The 20,113-nt window shown below is 44.4% G+C and overlaps 1 protein-coding gene across 3 annotated transcripts in view; it reads right to left on the bottom strand.

Moving 5' to 3' along the window:
• Positions 1-426: 426 nt before the first annotated feature.
• LOC143906347 (irregular chiasm C-roughest protein) overlaps positions 427-20,113 on the bottom strand; it is a 124,671-nt gene continuing 104,984 nt past the window's right edge. Inside the window, exons 6-13 of one of the 3 annotated variants that reach the window (XM_077422401.1) lie at positions 16,406-16,557; positions 15,604-15,914; positions 14,453-14,693; positions 10,161-10,304; positions 9,644-9,894; positions 9,209-9,441; positions 7,302-7,431; positions 427-5,840 (exon numbers count right to left, since the gene is read on the bottom strand). In XM_077422401.1, coding sequence (XP_077278527.1) covers positions 5,742-5,840; positions 7,302-7,431; positions 9,209-9,441; positions 9,644-9,894; positions 10,161-10,304; positions 14,453-14,693; positions 15,604-15,914; positions 16,406-16,557 — 1,561 coding nt within the window. In that variant the 3' untranslated portion in view covers positions 427-5,741. Of the gene's footprint in view, positions 5,841-7,301; positions 7,432-9,208; positions 9,442-9,643; positions 9,895-10,160; positions 10,317-14,452; positions 14,694-15,603; positions 15,915-16,405; positions 16,558-20,113 lie in introns of all 3 variants that reach the window. The other 2 variants (XM_077422400.1, XM_077422402.1) reach the window with 2 other exon arrangements.

A 20,113-nucleotide genomic window follows, 5' to 3' on the forward strand; every position in this document is an offset into this window, starting at 1 on the left:
CGTTCAGTCGAATTCGAAATAGATTTATATTCGCGTAATCCATTGCCACGTTACGCAGCTCGTATAGTAGCACGCGAAGAGAGCGCTCTCATTCTCTAAAAAGTCACTTTTCCATTCACGAATCTCTTAGCCGACTCGGCCCTTTTTAATACTCGCGATTTATAAGACGGGGGAGCAAAGTCGGGCGCATTACCCTAGAAAGGCATACTCGCCATATTTTTTTATGCCCGTTCGGTTCGGTTCTTTTAACTCTTCAACATCGCGGCATTTACTGATTTCATTTGCATTTTAATTAATTTGATCCTCTCAGCGTCTAGCATATTCATGCAGTCGTAGCGCGTAACTTTGAAGCCTACTAAAAGAGCTATGAAATTTATATACCGTTATATACATTTTATGCGGCAGTCGAGAGACTGGAATTTTGTAACGTAAATCGTAAAATTATGAGATCTCGGTGTTAAAGGATCGCTAGTTTTAAATAGATTACTGAAGTAATAATTTGAAACCCGTTAATCGACAATGGATACGCGCCAAATATAGAAAAATAAAATTATTAATATAAATGTAGGTAAGAGTGAAGTTATATTAAAATGTGAGATCGCTAGTTTTAAATAGATTACTGAAATAATAATTTGAAACCCGTTAATCGACCATGAATACGCGCCAAATATAGAAAAATAAAATTATTAATATAAATGTAGGTAAGCGAAGTTATATTAAAGTGTGAGATCAAAGGATACACGACGTATGCCGTTCTAAGGTATTATTCCGATGAAATTATTTACAGTTTTGCATTTCGACGTGATTTGAAACGTGCTCTACGGAACGCGGCTGAGGACGAATAAAAACGGCCGAGCCGGCGGATAAACTTTGCGTAATAGTAGTAATAGGCCATAATCCCTAGTCGTAAAGTATGAAAAGTATCAACAAATTTGAAAAATTCTCGTCCACTCCCTTAGGCAATTATCGTCTTTCGTTATGCGAACGGGGTCGCTCGCGTTTCGCTAAAGGGACCGTTTTCTTACATTGCCTAGGAAATTTGACTTTACAACAACGCGATCGCGCCATCCACGCTACACCCATTCCCCGCGTTCCTTGACTAAAGGCGAAGAAATTGATATAATTCAATTAATAATTGACAGATAACCAATTAATACGTATAGGATGGTCCTACGGCAGAAAAGGCGTAAACTCCTAAGATTCAAACGACATAAACTTTTTCTAATTTTAACATCGCCACACGGACCATCCAGTACATTGATTGTAGTTACTTCTCGCGTGTATACCTCTTTAATCTACGTTTTTTCTCTTTTTTTTTTCATCTTTGTTATAATAGAAATCGTATGTAACTTCTGTATGTTTAACTTCTCGTGCCGAATGTACTCGCGATGAGCCTCTCCGGCGATCATCTTCTCCCCGCCACCCGTCGTTCGTACATTCGGCATTCGGAGAGTACCACTCTTGCACAAGCACGATATTTATATATGCATTATTCACCATTCCGCGCGCGCGCGCACACATGGTGCCGTCATGTGCGCGCCCTGAACTGAAGATTCCGAGATCTTAAATAGTTAACAATAACATCGGCGTGAACATTGTATATACAGAATGATCGAATGATGCACGAGAAGCGAAACCCCGGATGGATGATTCGCGTAATCCCTGGTCAACGGCCTGCATCGATGATTTGACAACGCGTCGACGAAACTGCAATTAACTGTCATTCACGCGAAATTAAAAAAGTTTCCACGTTATCGTAAGCGACGGAGTCGCTTTAATTAAAGTATCGCACTTCTTTCCCACTTGTTCTCAGTAAGCCGAAAGTTTGTGTTGCCGGCACGCAAGAGAAAAAAGAACGACGTTGTAACAGGAGAAAAAGGGGATAATTTCAATTAATAATATAGCTTAAAGGTCTAACACGGGTTAGCTCTGCTTTCCTCCACGTGGACGACAGTTAAGAAAGATGTTAGTACATTCGGTGCGTTAACATTAAATTAAAGCCATATCGTTAAAGCCTTGCCTACGTCATGACTTCGACGACGCGTTTTCGCTTCGAGAGAAAACAGTCACGGTCATTATTAGGAGATAAGCCGTATAACTTTTCGTCAGATTTACGAAATACTTTCGTAAGAGAGAAAGAGAGACGCGGCTGATGTCCTTTCGTATATATGACTCGAGACTCTGTCTCTTTATCGCGAAACATTCGTCACGAGGCGCCTCTCATAAAGTGAAGTATGTATGCACATAGTGGTTCACAGTTACAAAACTAACTAAATCTTACGAGATACGGTGAGCAATAATTCCAGATATGTACAGAAGTGTTATGTTACAGACGTTACGATATAAAGATACCTCCTTGACGCGCGAATGTGTATGCGCATTCGCAGTCGGAATTTTAGCTCCTCAACGTGCGACGATCGGTATCGTTTAATAATAATTTCGCCCTCTCCCCCTCGTACGGTAGTACGAATCGCCGAGGGTTCCTCTCGCGCGGATTAATCGTTATCCTGATGTCGCCGCAGGATACGGCCCAGTCTGTAATGTGCAGCCTTCGATTTTTCAAATTGTCTTAATAATTGATAGGCTACCCTGTTTCGTTATCATTATGAATGGTATCCCCTATGCCCGCTCTGTACATCACGACATATTTTTCAGGACACATTTTTTTCGGTCGCACTATAATAAATCGAAGATCGCTCGCGCCGTCGATCGTTCCCGAGGAATGATGAAATGTAAGACATAATGGGAGGGGGGGGGGGACATAATTTGATAAGTCGCGTTTTTCGTAGATTTTTCAGAGCAATTATTTTTTAGAACTTTAAACTTAGAGACATCTCATGGAAGACCTAATGTTGTTAAATCTGAAAATTAAATTCACTTGATTTTTTTAATCTCGCTGATAATAGCTGATTTCTTAAATCGTAAGTCACATATCACTTATTTTGAGGATACCAATGATACGGATAAAAGAATTGATAAAATTGCAATGCATGGTGTCGAAACGAAGAAATGAACTTATCAAATCTTTTTCTTGAATCTATGTCAACCGACCCTCGGTAACGAGCCACGGCATGTCGCAGTGAAAACAACATATGCAATGGAAAGGATGACAACATAATGCGTAACGAGAGAGTAAAATTGAGCGCGGATCTAGTCGCGCGCTCTCTCTCGTCATTCTTCTTTTTTGGAAAAATGCATGACGAAACTACGACGCCGAAGGACATCGCGCCGTTCCGTATTTCCCGTTTTTACGTTTTTCTTTTACACGTACATAATAATCATTTATCAATAGTTATTTACACGAAGCCGTTCCATCCCGCGCGAACGAGCTTATTTCAAATAGAATTCGCTTTCACGTAGTGCCATCAAACTATATATAGGCCCTATGCTCATATTGACAACAGGTGTATAATATATTTATGTATGTATACCTAATGATTTTCGCTATCTATCTTACAAATGCGAACAGCCGCAAAACACGCGGTGCCGATTTCCTTTAGCGCGAACCCGCGCTTACTAATTACCTGTCCGTCGCACGTGGAACTTGAGGCCGGAGGAAACGCGAAGCCACGAAACTTGTCGCGATCTATCGTCGCTAACGTAAGCCACGTGGCCGCCGCGACGTCGTCGTTAATCCTTAACGTGCGCCCTTAAGTCTGCGAATGTTGCACGAGCACATCCCTTATAAGCTAAAATCTCTCATTATTTTTTTTTTCCCTACGAATACAAAAAGGCAGCGCGACACAGTGAACATCGGAGTGGCAGCCGAGACTGTTCTCGTTACGGTGCATGCTGGGTTTGCGCCTGACATTCGTCGAGTACATATTCGATGGTGTTACCACGTGTAATGTGAACATCCCGAAACATCCCGAATGTTTTGTTGAAAAAAGAAAAAAAAAATCTATTAGTAGAGGCATGAAAGTCAATTTTTTGATTTTGTAGCTGCGAAGAAAAATCTCCGAAGTTACTTCTATATCATATTTTTTTTATACTTAAACTTCGTCAAGCGTACTTAAAAATTGAGAAATTATATGTGAAGTGTACTTAAAAAATTTTGAGAAATACATTGTTAGAAATAATAACTGAGAGATCGTCGAGAAAGAATAGGGTGAAATGCTACGAAGAAGTAATAACTACTCCCGTTGTTGCATCCTCGCTAATAAGGGCAGTGTCAGATAGAATCGTCGCGTTGTAAATGTCAAACGTAAACCCAGCTTCGGCTCACGAATTACCGGGAAAGCGGCTTCCACGATAAAGCTTCTAGCCTCGAAGAGGGTCCTCGAGGTTTCGAAAAATGACCGCGCCGTCGATCACGCCGACATATCTCCCGATATTCGGCTACCACCGCGACAGCAACAATTCGCGACGTGATTCGTTCGGACCTTCCGTCTCCCGTCGCTTTCCGCTCGAGCGAGTCTCATTAAACGCTTATCATATAGAAGATCTAAAGTACGTCAATAGAAGATTGTCGATACCGAGTGGTCTGTTTTCGCCACCGACCGAAGAGAGTACCTTCGATCCACGAACCCAACCAACATCGTTCCTCCCTCCCTCGTACTCGTGAATATCCTCCGAGCACTACTCACGGCGCTCTTCGTCGTCCTAAATCTAATCTTATTGACCCAAAAGGAGAGTACGTCCGTTCCCTTCGATATCGGCGTTCCTTTCGCAGCCATCTCTTCAGCGTGCGTTCATCATCGCGCAGATAGATTTGATTTCGATCGATGCAATCTTAGCGCAAGCGTATCATTAAACGCGAACGAATCGCTCGTCGACGAAGGTTTCCTCGTCGATACCTTCCTTTCTTCGCGAGAGAGTCTCCGCGTCATCTCGAGTCTTTCAAGTGTCCCACGTTCCTTCGCAACCCTCTTGCCGAAATCGACGAACTTGGTCGGCCGACAAAGCCGATCTTCCTCGCGTTAAACGACGGTGGAGGATGTCCTTCGATCGTTGCTCGACGAAGCTCCAAGACTCCACGCACCGAACGTTTCCCGCGCGCCCTTCCAGCCAACACTTTCGGGAATGTGTTTCATCTCTTGGTAAGAGGCAGCTATTCCATCCCGAGCGCGTCCTGGGACTGGCCTTAGAATGTCGACTGTGGTCTGCGCCGTTCCTCCGTAATCCCTTCTCTTCGTCAGCAATCTCGTTGTAACGTCCGGTTGCGTTTTCCTCAAAGTCAAGTCCGATTGCCACGGGCTGCTCGAGGACCTGGACCAAGTTCTAGATCCGTCCGTCGAATTCTCGCGTCCATCTCGATAATGATGATGATAACGATGATGCCAGACTCTCTCGTTGATTCGCTTACCGATCTCGTATTGGACGTCCGCGTGACGTTGTCGCACGAGTTCTTGATGATCTCTGCTGGCCCTTTGCAACTGCCGAAGCACCAGCTCGATATATTTGAGCGCCTCGCCATTCTCCGCCATTCGTTGTGCTCGGCCCGTGACCCCGCCGTGACCCCTGCTGCCCCAGCTGCCCTGCGACCTTCGTCCCACACACACAAGTCGCTCGCATTCCGCTCTATAACGTTCCGCGTCGTGAGCGTGGCGGGTCTCGTCGTAACGACATTGACTTTGTTCCGATACGTCAACGAGACGTCGCGAGTCGCGCGTCGTCGATCTTAGCGTAGCCGGGCGCGGACCGAGCAAATAGCGGGGCGTCTCGAGGGTACGGCCGAGTTCGAAGGTGGTTTCAGTTAGGCCCGAGTATCGACGGTTCTAATTCGGATAGATCCCCTGGCCTCATACGTGCGTCGCTAACGTGCCCACCGCGGATGTGCGCTTCACCGTCGCCATGGCCCCGTTTGGACCGCCGGTGATGTAATGCGCTGACAATGGGGCCTACAAAAAACAAAAAGAAACGCAGGATTCTGAGTCACATTATCGACCATTGAACCCGCTGGTTAAATCCTACAGATACCTACTACTTTGTTTTTCTAACTACGATATATTCTGTTAGTTAAATTTAAGAAAAAATATATAATCTCTTTTATTTATTTATTTTAAATCATTTTTTGAATCGAGACAGATACTTGTTAATTAAAGATATGTACATAGACGTGCAAGTAAAAAATGCGAGTAATGCTGAATTAATTGCTCGATAAGTTTGCTGAATAGAAGATCAATTATACAGATTCTACAGATTTTGATTTTCCAAAATCAAGATTATATCTATCAATTATAGAGAAAATTATAAAAAAATATAAGTAAAATTATTTTTTTCCTCCTCTGATTTTGTATGCTTTTTCGTGCATGTATAAAAGTTGAAGTACCATTAATATATTTTTATGATACATAACACACATATTTAATTACGCCATCTCCATAGAAACATAAAAGAGATATTCTAGCTATAATGTTTCCATCTATATCCATTAAACTATATAAAGCTTTAAATAGTGCAAAGATTGAATTATACGGTATGAAAACAGCGAGTAATATGCAAGCGGAAAAGTGATAAAAGCCATATTTTTTCTCATTTCGGGAAATAAAAGAATTTGCGAAACTGCGTAATACGAATTTCAGCTACGTTATTATGGTACTTTTTCTACGATTCCAGAACAAAAAATATTGAAAATTTTACGTTTTTGCCACAGTGACTAAACATTGCACTTTATCAAAAATAAGTGATATTATTACTGGTTTATATTATTATTTCGCTCAATAGCGCTCGTATACTACGCTACGCTGCCTGTTTTTCACTCCGTTTGCTTCGATCATAAACATACACGTATAATCGGTATGCTTAGTTAAATAAAAAAATGTAAGTGAAAAATAATAAATCGCTATTGCGAATTTTGTCTAATAAAAGTTACAGAAATAAACAACGTAGAAGGACAAAAAATAAATCAATTTTATCATAATCTATGCGCATCCGCGTAATTACCAAAACCCATATTAATATGCATATATCCCTTAATACCGCGCTTTATGTGCTCCGAGATTAAATCCGGACCGTCGATGAAACTCAACCGTGCTTAAAACACAACTTACCTGACTACCAGATTTTTAAATTTATTTTTCTTTTTTCAAGCGGAGTTTTTTTTCTTTGCGTATCTTACGCGAAGGCATGCGATGCAGAGAACGGGCAAAAACAATTTACAGCAGAAATTTACGTGCGTCGGGGAATTGGAATGGGGCCGTACGGGAAAGGATTAGCGTTGCAAAATGAAAGTAGCGCGCGCGCAGTTGCAATGGCTTTGCAATATTGACAGTTTGCTCCCGATCTACCCCAAGTTGCACGAAGCACCACAGCACTACGGCGCGTTTGGGAATTTGACATACATTTCACTTTGTACCAACCTGCGGGCCAGCGCCGTTCAAGGTATTCAAGCTATTCATTCTCATTGCCTGCGTGTACGGCGGCGGTGCCGGCGTGACTCCCGGCACGGCTGTGTGCGGCGCGTGTCGGAGCTGCTCGGCCGCTGACATTCTGTATTCGTTTGTAAGAAAGAAATGCAGCGTTAGTGACGGGAAATCGGACTTTTTTTCCCCGTGTCGGAATTTAAATCACGGAAAGAGATGAGAGCGCGAGAAAACAGGCATGCAAACAGTAACTGAATCCGACTCGTCGCGGTTTCGTTCCTGTACCAGGTGTCACGAGTGCTTCAACGTTTCTTTGTTATACGAACATCGACGCGCGCATCGTCGAATATATTCTCACATACGTTTGTCGTTTATCGTATCGTATCGTATTGGCCGATTAATGATTAATAGCTGACACTTTGACGCTTAATAAAATTGCAGAGTAATAAGCAAAGTTTGTTCGTAAAGTGTGATACGTTAAACCTTAGTTATAAAACATTGCGCTCAACGTTGCTTATTTTATCTGTGTTACAAATGAAACTTATAATTATCTTAATAGATATCACGTATTTTTCAAAATTTTACTCAAAAAATATACCAAATATTAATTAATATATATATATTTAACATATTTATGCTACTTTTTTTTTTTTTTTTTTTTAGCGTAGAAATCGATCGCGCGTAAAAAAGAACAGGAATGTGGTATATTCAGATTTTGAAATTGAATCACTCGAAGAAAAGTATCTCAAAGTTCCGTCAGTCACGTTTATACCATTGCAAAGCGTTCCTCTCTGGTATCTCTTCCTATTTCGAAAAAGGAAATTTTCAAGAGACCTCGACGTTGACAGCTCTCGGTCAGCTTTTATCCTATACAACTACGTTATAACGCGGACATGAACTGAAACTATAACGAATTCACTCTTCGTTTCGGACTCGGCCTCGTACTCGAGTCCGACGCGAAAGGAGTCTTGGATTCTGGGTCTGAATTGAAACAAAACATGTGAAGTTGTTGCTGTTTGCATCCTTGGCGGAGGAAGGTAAACAGAAGGAAGCGAAGGCACGTATGAACCAGATGCGGATGGCGAAACGTGGACTCGGGTATCTAGACACAATAGTGAGACGCTTCGAGGCGAGGTCATCATCCGGTAGGAGAGTATAAAATTTTGAAAAGAGGACCGCTGAAACGCAACGAAACAAGAATTTTAAGAGCTCGGAAAAGCAGAGAGAGAGAGAGAGAGAGAGAGAGAGAGAGCCAAATTCAATGTACAGTCGCAGACGGAATTTACGCGATCCTCGAATAGAATTTACGGTCTGTTTTTTTCCCCAAGCAAATTTTTTCCTTCCTCTCTTCTTACTTGATTTTTTAATCATCGTGCTTCCGTAATATTTTCAAGGCAGGCGAGCATTTTCCGGAGCTCGCGCGAGGCGCAAGGCGCAACCGCGCTTCGCTCTCATATCTAATTTAGCCGTTCGCGACGGGCGCATTCCCGGCACGTACGGCGTGAGATTCTCGCGCACGGGGATGACAAGCGTTGCGCGACGTATACGTAAACGGAACGTGATGTCACCTAAGGTATCCGCGGCCGATCAATGACACGAGCCAATTAAAATTAGTCCGAGGCATCCGCGCGCGAGCTCCGATCCAAGATTCTCGGGACTATGTTGACGCTCTCAGAAATTTTGGAACTTTGATCGAGCGTCAACGAGCGTTATTTCCTTGGCTTACACGGAGAAGGAATTATGTTGCACTATAGAGATACACCGGGGCTATCGTTCTTGCAGATTATCTCACGCATCTGGAGTCGAAAATTTTTAGAAAAATTTCAACTATCGCGATTTTAATTATCGATTGGATAGTAATTAATAATAAAATAGTAAATCCTCTTGTTTTCCTTCTGGCTTACCTGAGATAAGGGTTGCCATACGTCGCGGAAAATCGCGGATCGATCGGCGTCGTCTGCGGAGTCGTGCTGCCCAGGTTGGCCGAGCTGAGTCCGATTTTTTTCGATGACAGGATACCGCCCGAGGATATCCTGCTCAAGGACTCTCGCGAAGCGCCCATGCTCTGTGTCGTTGGTGGCATATAATCGCGAGTGTAGTCAACGTACGGCACGTAACCGTTGTTGTTACTGCCGTCCTACGGAAACAAACGCAACGTCTCAATATTGAATAGATTTTAATAATGTTTTTATTGGATAGACAAGACAAACAACGAGTAATACCTCTGCGCGTAAAAAAGTCTATTCTCAGATAAATGGATCCTTTTTCTTCGCACTTTTTCAAGCGGTTTCTCACAGTCGTTAAAGTATCGAGCGCAAACGTACTCTAAATCCACTTACGGTATTCTTCGGCGGGAAGGAAGGCTCGGTATAATCGGCGCTGTAACGATAACCGGATAATGGATTCGGCACTGGTCCAGCAAGCGCCAAGGCATTTACTCCTCTGGTACTTCCTTCGCCTTCACTGTCAAGGGCCGTGACACTTTCCGCGTTGCTGACACTGGACCCCGCTCGGATGTCCGCTTTGACATCCGAGAGGTTGCTGCTCCTATCGCTTTCTCTGTATCGATCGGCGTTAGAATCGGTTTCCTCTGTATGAATTAGGAAAAAAAAGATTGCAATCGATGCACACGCAGGGGTCTTAAAAAAATTTAAGAATATAAATTTTTAAAACGTCGAAAAAGAGCACGTTAACGTATTTATTGCAAGGCAGAATAAAAGTTAGATTTTAAAGAGCTATTCCAAGTATATTATATTGGATATTACTTTCTATCGTATTGGGTGTAACATTCATTACTTAAAAACAATTAAGCTTACAACAACTCGTATATTATTGGCGTTGTAGGTAATTACTTACGCATATCAGTCTCTTGATTTTGCGCCGTTCGCGGTCGTGGCTGCTTAATACGATCGCGACATTGTAGAATGAGTATGACTATTATGCCAATCAGGATCACGCAGACAACCAGTCCGGCGATGATCAAGATCAGTTGCCAATCGACTGGAATCAACGCTAAGCGTCATGGCTGGTTAAAATCTCGTTTGCCAGATGAAGAGCGCGAGGCGCGCTATGTTATTAATATACGCATCGTGGCATGAAAAGTGGCACGAGTCAACAACATCAAATTCCAGACGTCTCTCTCGAATAACAGCAATGCGTATCCGCGTGTCACGTCGTATTTTACTTGCAGATTAAGCGTAAATATTTATTTTCATTCATTAAATTTATTTTCACGATTTTTATGCTATAATAAATTCGAGATTCGTGTTTCGTTTTTTTTTTACTCGTGTCACTTTTTGCAGAAATGTTCCTACGCTCCCAAGATTTCTCCCTTTTTTTTTAGAATTAAGTCGACAGAAATTGGATAGTGACTCGAACAGCTTACAACGTTTGATATACATTAACAGCGAGTCATTTATCGGAGGCAATTATTTGACCGTGGGTAGCGATTAAAGTAGTTTGCAAATCATTGGCTAGAGAGCTAGCCGCGCAAATGAGCCGATCTAGAATCTCTCCGATCTTTCAGAAGCGCGGATGGCGATAAAGCGTTCCGCCGTGAACGTATATATTATTCTTACAAATTGTGATTTTCCGGGGCATCGTAAACGCGTAAAAGCAGCTCGGTACAAAAGAATTCAAATTATTACGCCGGTAAAAAGGTATTCCGCTGGCTTCTGCACAAAAAGTCTACGAGATAGTTATACGGACGTTATATCGCGACAAACGACAATGTAAATTCCGGAAAGTGAAAATATCTTTCTTCCGCGTAAACAGCGCGGTAAAACATTTCGTGTATTCCGATAAATATGTAATACACACGGTGATATAGATTCAGACATTTAAATATCTGATTTACTTGGCTTTTATAAGCGAAATATCTATTTCACCGGCTTTATCTCGGCGAGTCTAGGTATATATGCGGTAAGAGACTCGGGCAATATATTTCAACTCCCTAATCATTCTTTAACTACTTTACATACTTTCGATCTGTTTGGAAAGAGCGAACCGATTTATAACACGCCGCCGCGCGCCGTCTACGTCCATTAGACCTACATCTGTTTCCGCGAATTTTGTATATGTGATCATCAAAGAGAAGAATAGATAATTCACGTAGCTCCATTATCTTAATGTCACAAAGGTTTCTTACGTACACCTATCTTTGCCCTATTATCATAAGTGTTTCCTCGAGCAATATTTAATATTTAAAGTCGATTCTCTGTCTCAACAAAAATATCAAGATTGTTAACAAAAGATATTATATCTCTTGCGCTTTTGAGAGAGGCTTTTATGCATTTAGAAAATATGAATGGCCGCTGTAAAACGGACGCGTATATATGTTTTTGCGTACGTAGACACATATATTCTCGTCGAGTTTACAATTAGCCCGTATTGTTTGCTTCCCGCGCAAACACGGGTTCTCATAATCGTTAATGTCACGATCGTAAAATTAGAACTTTTTCGTTTCTAACGATATCGGTTTTTATATATCTTTCTTAAGTTTTTAACGAGCGCTCGTCGAGCTAACACGGGCGTCAGTTAAATTTATCCTCTTTGAATATACGTCTTTAAAATTATATGTTAGACAGCGGTATACTCTTTAATCGCGGGGATTTTTACAACGAGACGGAACGTTTCGATCAATGATATTACTTCTTGCCCCAGAAATGCGCTACTATTATCGAGATTAGAGAAGACGATAATTCGCGTTTCACTGTATTCTCGTTATATTTTGATACGAATATCAAGATTGATTCGCGCGCGCTCGACATTTTACTACGATTTTTTATTCGAAATATTTTAACAATATTTAAACTATATATTCGTAAGTTTTCGAAAAAGTTAGAAGAAGAGGCGAAGGGAGGGAAGGTAAGTTTTTGACATATTAATAAATATGAATAAAATAGTTAATGATTTGCGGCTTCGCGCCTTTGTCGCGACAAACGCGCGATGTATAAGAAAGAAAACAACGGTTCATACGAAGTTTTATGCGTCCCCGTCGGTGGAAGTGTTAATATCCTCTCAGCGTTTTAGCAAAACATCGCGTTGCGTGAAATTAGCCGCGATGACGCGTCGAATTTCGTTGATCACCGGCCGCGGTACGTGGTGTGCGAGCGAGCGAGCGAGCGCGCCCCCCCCCGGGTGCACGTCGAATGGCAATCGCCGCGTATCCTCGCGTCTTTTTACCCGCCCCGGATAAACCTAACGTAGAAACGAGCATCGGGGGAATGTCGGGAGTCGGACGATTTATCTATTATTCGGTTCATGCGATTGCTATTAACGCGCGCTCTCGTCGATTCTCGCGCCCGTCGCTTCGCGTTCGGCTGGAGAATCTCGCGAGAAGTTAGCCGTGGTCGTGGTCAAACTTCCCTAATCGCCCACTAAGTACGCCTTGCGCGCTGCTCGCGAGTATGTCGGATCGCAGCCGCCCCGCGACCCCGCATCTTTTTACGTGTCGCAGGTAAACCTCGCGTACAAATAACGAGTGTCTGGGGTATCGAATCTAGTGACGGGCGATCATTTCGGCTTGTTAATTGACCCGCGCGCGCGCGCGCGATTAACGTGTCTCTCGAGTCTCGAAATCGGGGCCCGTTGGAAATTTTTTCGAGAACGCATGAAGTTGGCCATGCGTGACGTGACCAAACTTCCCTAATCGCCCACTAAGTACGCCTTGCGCGCTGCTCGCGAGTATGTCGGATCGCAGCCGCCCCGCGACCCCGCATCTTTTTACGTGTCGCAGGTAAACCTCGCGTACAAATAACGAGTGTCTGGTCTGGGATACCGAATATAGTGACGGGCGATCATCTCGGCTTGTTAATTGACCCGCGCGATCACGATTTGGTACGTCTCTCAGGCCTCCGCGAAATCAACGGCGTACGCGTTCTCGTCGTTGAGAATTTTTTCGGAACGCACGAAGTTAGCCGCGGTGACGTTGCCGAGTTTCCTCAACCGCCTAAGTACGCCATTACGCGTTGCGCGTCTCGCGGAGTGCGTCGGGTCGCAATCGCCGCGTATCCCCGCGTCCTTTCGCTCGTCCCAAGTAATTCTCGCGTACAAACGAGTGTCGGGGATATCGAATCTAGTGACGGGCGTTCGTTTCGTCGTGTTAATTGACTCGCGCGATCGCGATTAGCACGTATCTCGGGTATCGAAATCGACGGCGTACGTTCTCGTCGTCGGGAATTTTATCGGAACGCACGAAGTTAGCCGCGGTCGCGCAACCGAGTTTCGCTAACTGCCCGCGCCGGGACATATAGTATCGCGCGCGCGACCCCGGAGTCCGATGTTGGGCGGGATTCGCTTCGCCGGGATCTCGATATTTGCGTCTCTCGTATCTCGGCTCGTCCGGCGAGCACCGCGAGTGACGTTCAGCTGTCGAGGATCGTCGAGCGCGTCCAAGGAACCGTCGCCGACGTCGCCGTGGATCAATGGAGGCGAATACTCGCGCGCGTCTAGAATGTTCGAGTAACGGCCGGTGCTCCCCGTCAGCGGTCAGTCGTGATTGCTCGCGTCTTCCCGGAGTTCCCAGTTCCCAGAATCGCGCGATGCTCGTCGCTTCTCGGAATTTCGCGCCGCCTCGCAAACATTCGAACGAAAAACGTCGCGCGACGGGAGTCGGGAGTGTACCGCACGAATGTACCGAGCGACGAGCGATCAATCCAGTGTTGGTGGGTCGGTTATTTCGCTCGATCGCGATCGATAACGAGTGAACCGTTTCGCTAATACATATGCGCGTATCGTATTCGCGAATCGCGAGTGATTTCCGATCGGAGCGCATCGAGGGAAGCTGCGGTCGCTGTGAACGATCGTGAGTATAACGATTCACTTGACATTTCTATATAGATCGTGAAAATATATTTAATTTAATAAATTAGTCGAAAAAAGTTGGTATACAGCAGCGCATAAAGTTACATATAAACAATATGAAATATTTAGCAGCGATATCGCGATTAAATCTTCGCGGAGAGGAAAATTCACTCTGCGGCCCTCGACAAATGGTATCGCTTCCCCTCGCTAAACGAACCTATTGTCCGACAATGTGTACATTCGAATTGGCAAAATCTTGGGTAGCTTATCTAGAGATGAGGCGCGCGCGATCGGGCGCGCGAGAGCAAGAGAGAGTGATCCGCCGTCGGGTATCAAACGCTTACCGTGCGCCGTCAGTTTGATGATGACGGAATCCGTGCCGAAGCTGTTCGTAACCGTGCAGTTGTAATCCCCGAAGTACGTCGATATAGGATCCAGTAGGGTGACGGTGCTGACTACTCTCTCGGCCGCGTATTCCTCTTGCGCGTAGAACGGCGTATTGTTCGACGTGAAATTGAGCTCGCGGCCGGCGAAGCTCCACACCACCGATTCCGCTTTTGGCACGGATATCGCGGTGCACTTAACCTGGGAAGCAAATCGGGGGAAAAACGTCCCGGTTGGAATAAAAAAAATTGCGGTTAAGCGGGAATCCTTTTCCACCACCCCCGACCCCCCGACCCCGCCATCGCCATTCCCCGGTCTTTCACCCTCGTCAACCTGGGCGATCCGCGCGGCTCTTCTGTCTCTTCCAAAAGTGTTTCAAGCGTACGTCGGCGGAGAGAAAAATGTGGGACGTGCGATCGCGCGATCATCGTGAGCCCCTGTGTCAGCGCGAGGACACGCGTATACGTACAATATGGGAGCGTTGGCGAAACGCGAGGCGAAGTTTATCTGAATTCGAAACACGGTAAGTACCGAAAATTCACGCGCGCCTTTTTCAACCGGAGATCGAAACCGATATAATTTTAATGAATTTTGGATAAACGTTGTCTTATTGCGTTAATTATTGCGCAAATTAAACAGCTATTGCTCGACCGGGATACTTATCGCGCTGCTTCGGCAAAAACTTGCGGGAACGCAGTTATTTCTGGACGAATTTGATACAAATTTTTCCTCCGCGTTTCGACGCGAAAACGTTTATCGAGGCCGGTCGATCGGAGCGAATCAACACTCCGTACGTTGACCGCCCTACGGACAGATTTTCATATTTTCATGTCGAGGACGAAGTTAAATTATCCAGAGCAAATTATACCGAGTGCTTCTCGATAACTGCCGTCCCCGGCTGAAAAGATCTTTCCGGCGGCGGGGTGTGCTTCCGTGAAATAATAATTCGTGATATACGCGCGGGCGGGACGGCGCACTCAAGAAAATTACGCGCGGGTCGCGCGTTCCTTTTCGCTAGACGGTCGCGTCTGTACAGGTATTACGTGACACTTGACGTTTCCACCGATCGCGGGTCAAAGAACGTCGCCCCCGAGAATATGTGTGTACGCACCTTGACCACTCCCTCGTCGGGCACGTACTGGATCCTTTGCGACACTATGCTCGGCGGGGCGCGAATGTAGATGTTGGCATGGCCGGTTAATTCCGGAAAGCCCGGCACACGGGCCTTACAGTAGTAACGACCGGCGGTGTCGGGGCTCACAAAGACGCTTATGTTCGGACTGGTGGCGACCGTTCGCTCCGAATCCTCGTGGTACCACAGAATCTCAGGCGTCGGATTCCCGTCTGCGTCGCACTGCAGGATCTCCGTCGCGCCGTAATGCGTTTCCACGGAGAGCGGCGGGTGTCGAAATTGCGGGCCGTCTGAGGAAATTCAATTTTAACCCCCTCCCTCGGGTCAGCTTGCGCGAAAATGAACTCGCGCGGGGTGGAAGAGAGAGAAAAAAAATGTTGCTTTGCGCGCGGCGCTCTATATTTTATATCGTTACCGCGATTGCTCCTTTAACACGCTTGTAAGGTACCGGCTTTACGGTAAAACGAAATTCTCTCTTGGCACGGTTTCGAGCAGCGCGCGTGCGGAACGCGCGGCGCACCGTTTTATTCCTTTGCGCGATTGTATTTTCAGACCGCTGCGAGTTGAAACGGTATCATTTTTTTCTTTCGTACGGAACGAACGTTCTTGGAACTCTCCGGAATTCTTAACGTACGTGATCGCGAAATTTAATTTAATTTTTCAGCGAAACGAAAATCTGAAATCTCGTATATGACAGTCCTTAAAAAAAATTATTAATCCCCGCTGCTGTTATTTCCTTATTACCGCGGAGTAATATTAATTAAGTTTTTCTCGCGCTTACATCTTATATCCAAGGTTTGGCTCTCCTCGCTCTTGCCGACTTCGTTCGAAACCTCGCACTTGACGGTCGCGTCGTGCAGCTCGCGGGTAGCGTTGTGAATAATCATCTCCGTGGTGTAGTCCCCGATCACCTTTTTCTTGTTGATGAACCACCTGGAAGAGAGAAGCGAAATAAATGTCGCGTAAAGAGGATGGTCCAAAGGTAGCGTCTTCTCTCCGCGTAAATAATTCGACCCTTGGCCGTGAGCAATGAGCCGACGCTGTCGATCGAAAACTCACGGGATTATCAGGCATTTTTCACGCAACTCGAGTCTTCTCCCTCAACCGTTTTACAACTTCCCCGCGTCATCTCTTATCCCGGATCAATACGACGTTTTAATAACGCGGTGCATCTAAACTATTACTTCTCTGTGACTCGACGCCAGAGCCGTTTTTTTCCCTACCGATTTTGCATTGTATATATATTTCACATCGTACATATAGGGCATCTCGAAATTAATATGCGGTTAGTGTACGAAATGTGCACATGGTTTTCAATTGGATTTCTTTTTAAATGTAGCTGGATATATATACATACCCCTTTCTTTACGTTTCAACATTTGACATTTCGGTAATCTTAAGTTAAAACTTTTATAGGGTTAATTACGAATCAAATGTGAAAAATAAATGTTGCAATTAACATTGGTTCGAATTTCTCAAATTTTATTTTACTTTCGATCGCTCCTAATCGAAATATGATTAGTTTCGCAACGTTTGCGATGTCGCGAGAGGTCGATTTTAAATTAATCAAGACGGATACTTTGTAAAGTTGGTTCGGGGACGTTTTGTACACGTGCTTTATGACGTTTCCTTACCGCGAAGTACTCCGCCACTCGACTTTTGCCAACCGAGGCGTCCTCGCGAAGGATCCGAGCGATTTATCTCGAGCATCGTTTGGCCGCACAATCGAGGAAAAGAGTCTCGGCGTCGTCGTTTCGAATGGTAATAAACGGGAGAGGGCAGGCTGCGCTTTTCACAGCGACGAAACGGCCTTCGCGTACGATCAGCGAAAAGGCGAGAGAGCGAGAGAGCGAGGGAGAGTGAGTCGAATCGAACTGGAACGACGACTTATACCGAGCTCGTGTGTCTCTAGGCAAGAGAGACCCGAAACCCTCCTTTCGCGCGCCCTTCACCCCTCGCATCGCGATCGATTTTATCGGAGCCGTAGAGCCGTCCGACAGACTATTTACCTCGCAAAGATGCCGGCAAAAGCGCTGTGCGACGTACATTCGCGCGAATACTGTGCCATAACGACTCGATAAACATCCAAGTGTCTGTAGGTCATCTCGTACCTTCCGGTAAAGTTTCAACTCTTCCGCGTATACGCATCTGTAGAGTGTGTGTTCGAGAAAGGCGCGATCTAACTTTAGCAAGATATTTTACTCGCAGCGAGATTGAAAGAAGTTTTATGAATCCGCCAATATCTTCCTATTTCGAGTTGTAATACGTTATATGTGTTTTGTCACCGGAGGGGGTTGTTTCTCGTCTCTAGCGCGAGCGGAATACGTCTCGAGAAACGAGTTTTTGTCAGTTTGAAAAAACAGTTTGTGCACTTGCTCCGACGTGCGGGCCAATTTCTTTCTTATTCATAATTTATTCATGTGCAATAATTTGCACATGAATAAATTATGAATAAGAAAGAGCGGAAAATTTAGTCTCGCGATGAATAGGTAGATATTTTCTGTACCACTTCATTTTCCGTAACCTGCGAATTTATCAAAGTGATTTTGATCACGGAAATAACGCAAAATTAATTAACCCTACGAATTAACTTATCTCTCGCGCATCTGACTTCCTACATTTCCTTGAATATTGTACGATCCTTTCTCCGCACCACTGCGTAATGAGATCGTGCAAAAACTGATACGATAGCGCGGGCTTTGTTACTTTTGTTGTCTCGCTGTTTAACGCCGCGCGAAAGCATCGAAAATCACGTCGTCGGACTCTCGTCTCTCTCTCTCTCTTCCTCAATTTTCACTTGTATTCGGACCTTTTTTACGGACGGCGACGACCGTTGTAAAAGCTATAAAAAGCTGCGGAAGCTGTATAAAAGCTGTTAAAGCGACTGGTAACTAACGTTCGTTATCGTCGATACAATGTGGTCCTCTGGCTGCTCTTTACTCGTTTCTCCGTCTATCCTACCCGTGAAGTCCCATAAGCGGATCAAGTTTCTTTTTTTCCACGGAGCTTTAACACACACATTACCTACGCCTGGAAAAGATCTGTCGCAACTCAAAAAAAAAAAAAAGAAGAAAGAAAATGATTTTGAGCTTTTGTATCCGTGCAATGTAAAAGCTGCCCGTTCAGTTTATATACGGGAAAAGAGCCGCAATATTTAAATCTCAGTCGGAAAAAATTATCGTAAATCGAAATCCTTTTGTTTCTACCTTTACATTTAAGTTATAATTTACAAAACTCTCGCGGGATAAAATATGCAACGAAGTAAAAGAACGTCGGAGAGCCACATTGCGCGTCAATACTACACGCTAAACGTTCGAAACTCTAAAAAGAGAAACCTGGTTCTGCAAATTACGGTAATGTTTTTTTTAGATATCCAATCTGCCGTTTTCTCGGGGGGTGATATTTTCGACGAGCCGATTTAATTCGAGCGACCATCCGATAATCTCGTAAATTAATACAGCCGCGTCATCCGGGGCGAGCGCGGTGTCCTTTTTTTTTTACCCCGGCGGGATGTTGCGTAACGAATAATTTAAAAGCAATCAATGTGCGGGGGCCCGCTAGGCGAAACCCGCAAACGCGCTGCACGTTGACACGTGCGCGCGCAACACCGTCCTGAATTTGACATTGTCCTCTTTGTAGAGACGGATATCGATCATCCGCCTTCTCTTTGTCGCTCGTAGCCAATGTACGAACAACGCGACTCACGTTTTGCTTACGCGCCCTCGCGTGCTCGTTCGCGCCGACGGCGTCGCTCACCTGTAGCGACATGATATCGTGAGAAACTATCGATATTTCGGGGAAACTTTGAGTATAGTTTAAAGCTCACTGGGAACCGATCGTTTTAAGGAAAGGGGAGCTGATACGAGTCGGCGCGCTTGTATACGTCATATTTTATTTGCGCATGCAAAAAGGGAAGTTTCAGTTTATATATCTCGAGACCGCTCTCCAGCAAATATTTTCCCAACGAACACCCGAAAGTTTGGAAAAATAATTCAGACGAGAATTAAAACGAAACGGTCGATATTTTACGGCTGATTACGATGATTTCTGACGTAATACGTATAGGAAAATTTAATCGTGCGTTATTTGCGATTTCCGGTATTAGCCTTCTTGTCCTATTATCAATATTTCGCTTGTTGTATGTTAATTATAGGTACACAGAGGGTAACTATTAAGTAACCATTTTGAAGCTCGCGTTCCAGCTATATTGACTTTATATTGAACAACGTACCGAGGCGACCCGATTTAGAATAAAGTTTGGATTATCGTAAATCCGTGGAGAGGGGAGTCTTACTTGATTTTTAATAAATAATAATTAATTTAACAGTTTTATCAGTTTTGTACGTTCTTACGACAAAATATAATTATGATCTTTAGAAGCTAACATAAATCCATTAAATTATTTTACAATAACTCAATTAGGAATTGGGTATTTAAATCTTGACGCTTGTTCCGATATTAATGAAGCATTAAGTCGATATCTTATTCG

The sequence above is a fragment of the Temnothorax americanus genome, unplaced genomic scaffold (genome assembly GCF_048541705.1).
Source record: "Temnothorax americanus isolate GAGA-0224 unplaced genomic scaffold, ASM4854170v1 Scaffold7, whole genome shotgun sequence".
NCBI classification, from domain to species: Eukaryota; Metazoa; Arthropoda; class Insecta; order Hymenoptera; family Formicidae; genus Temnothorax; species Temnothorax americanus.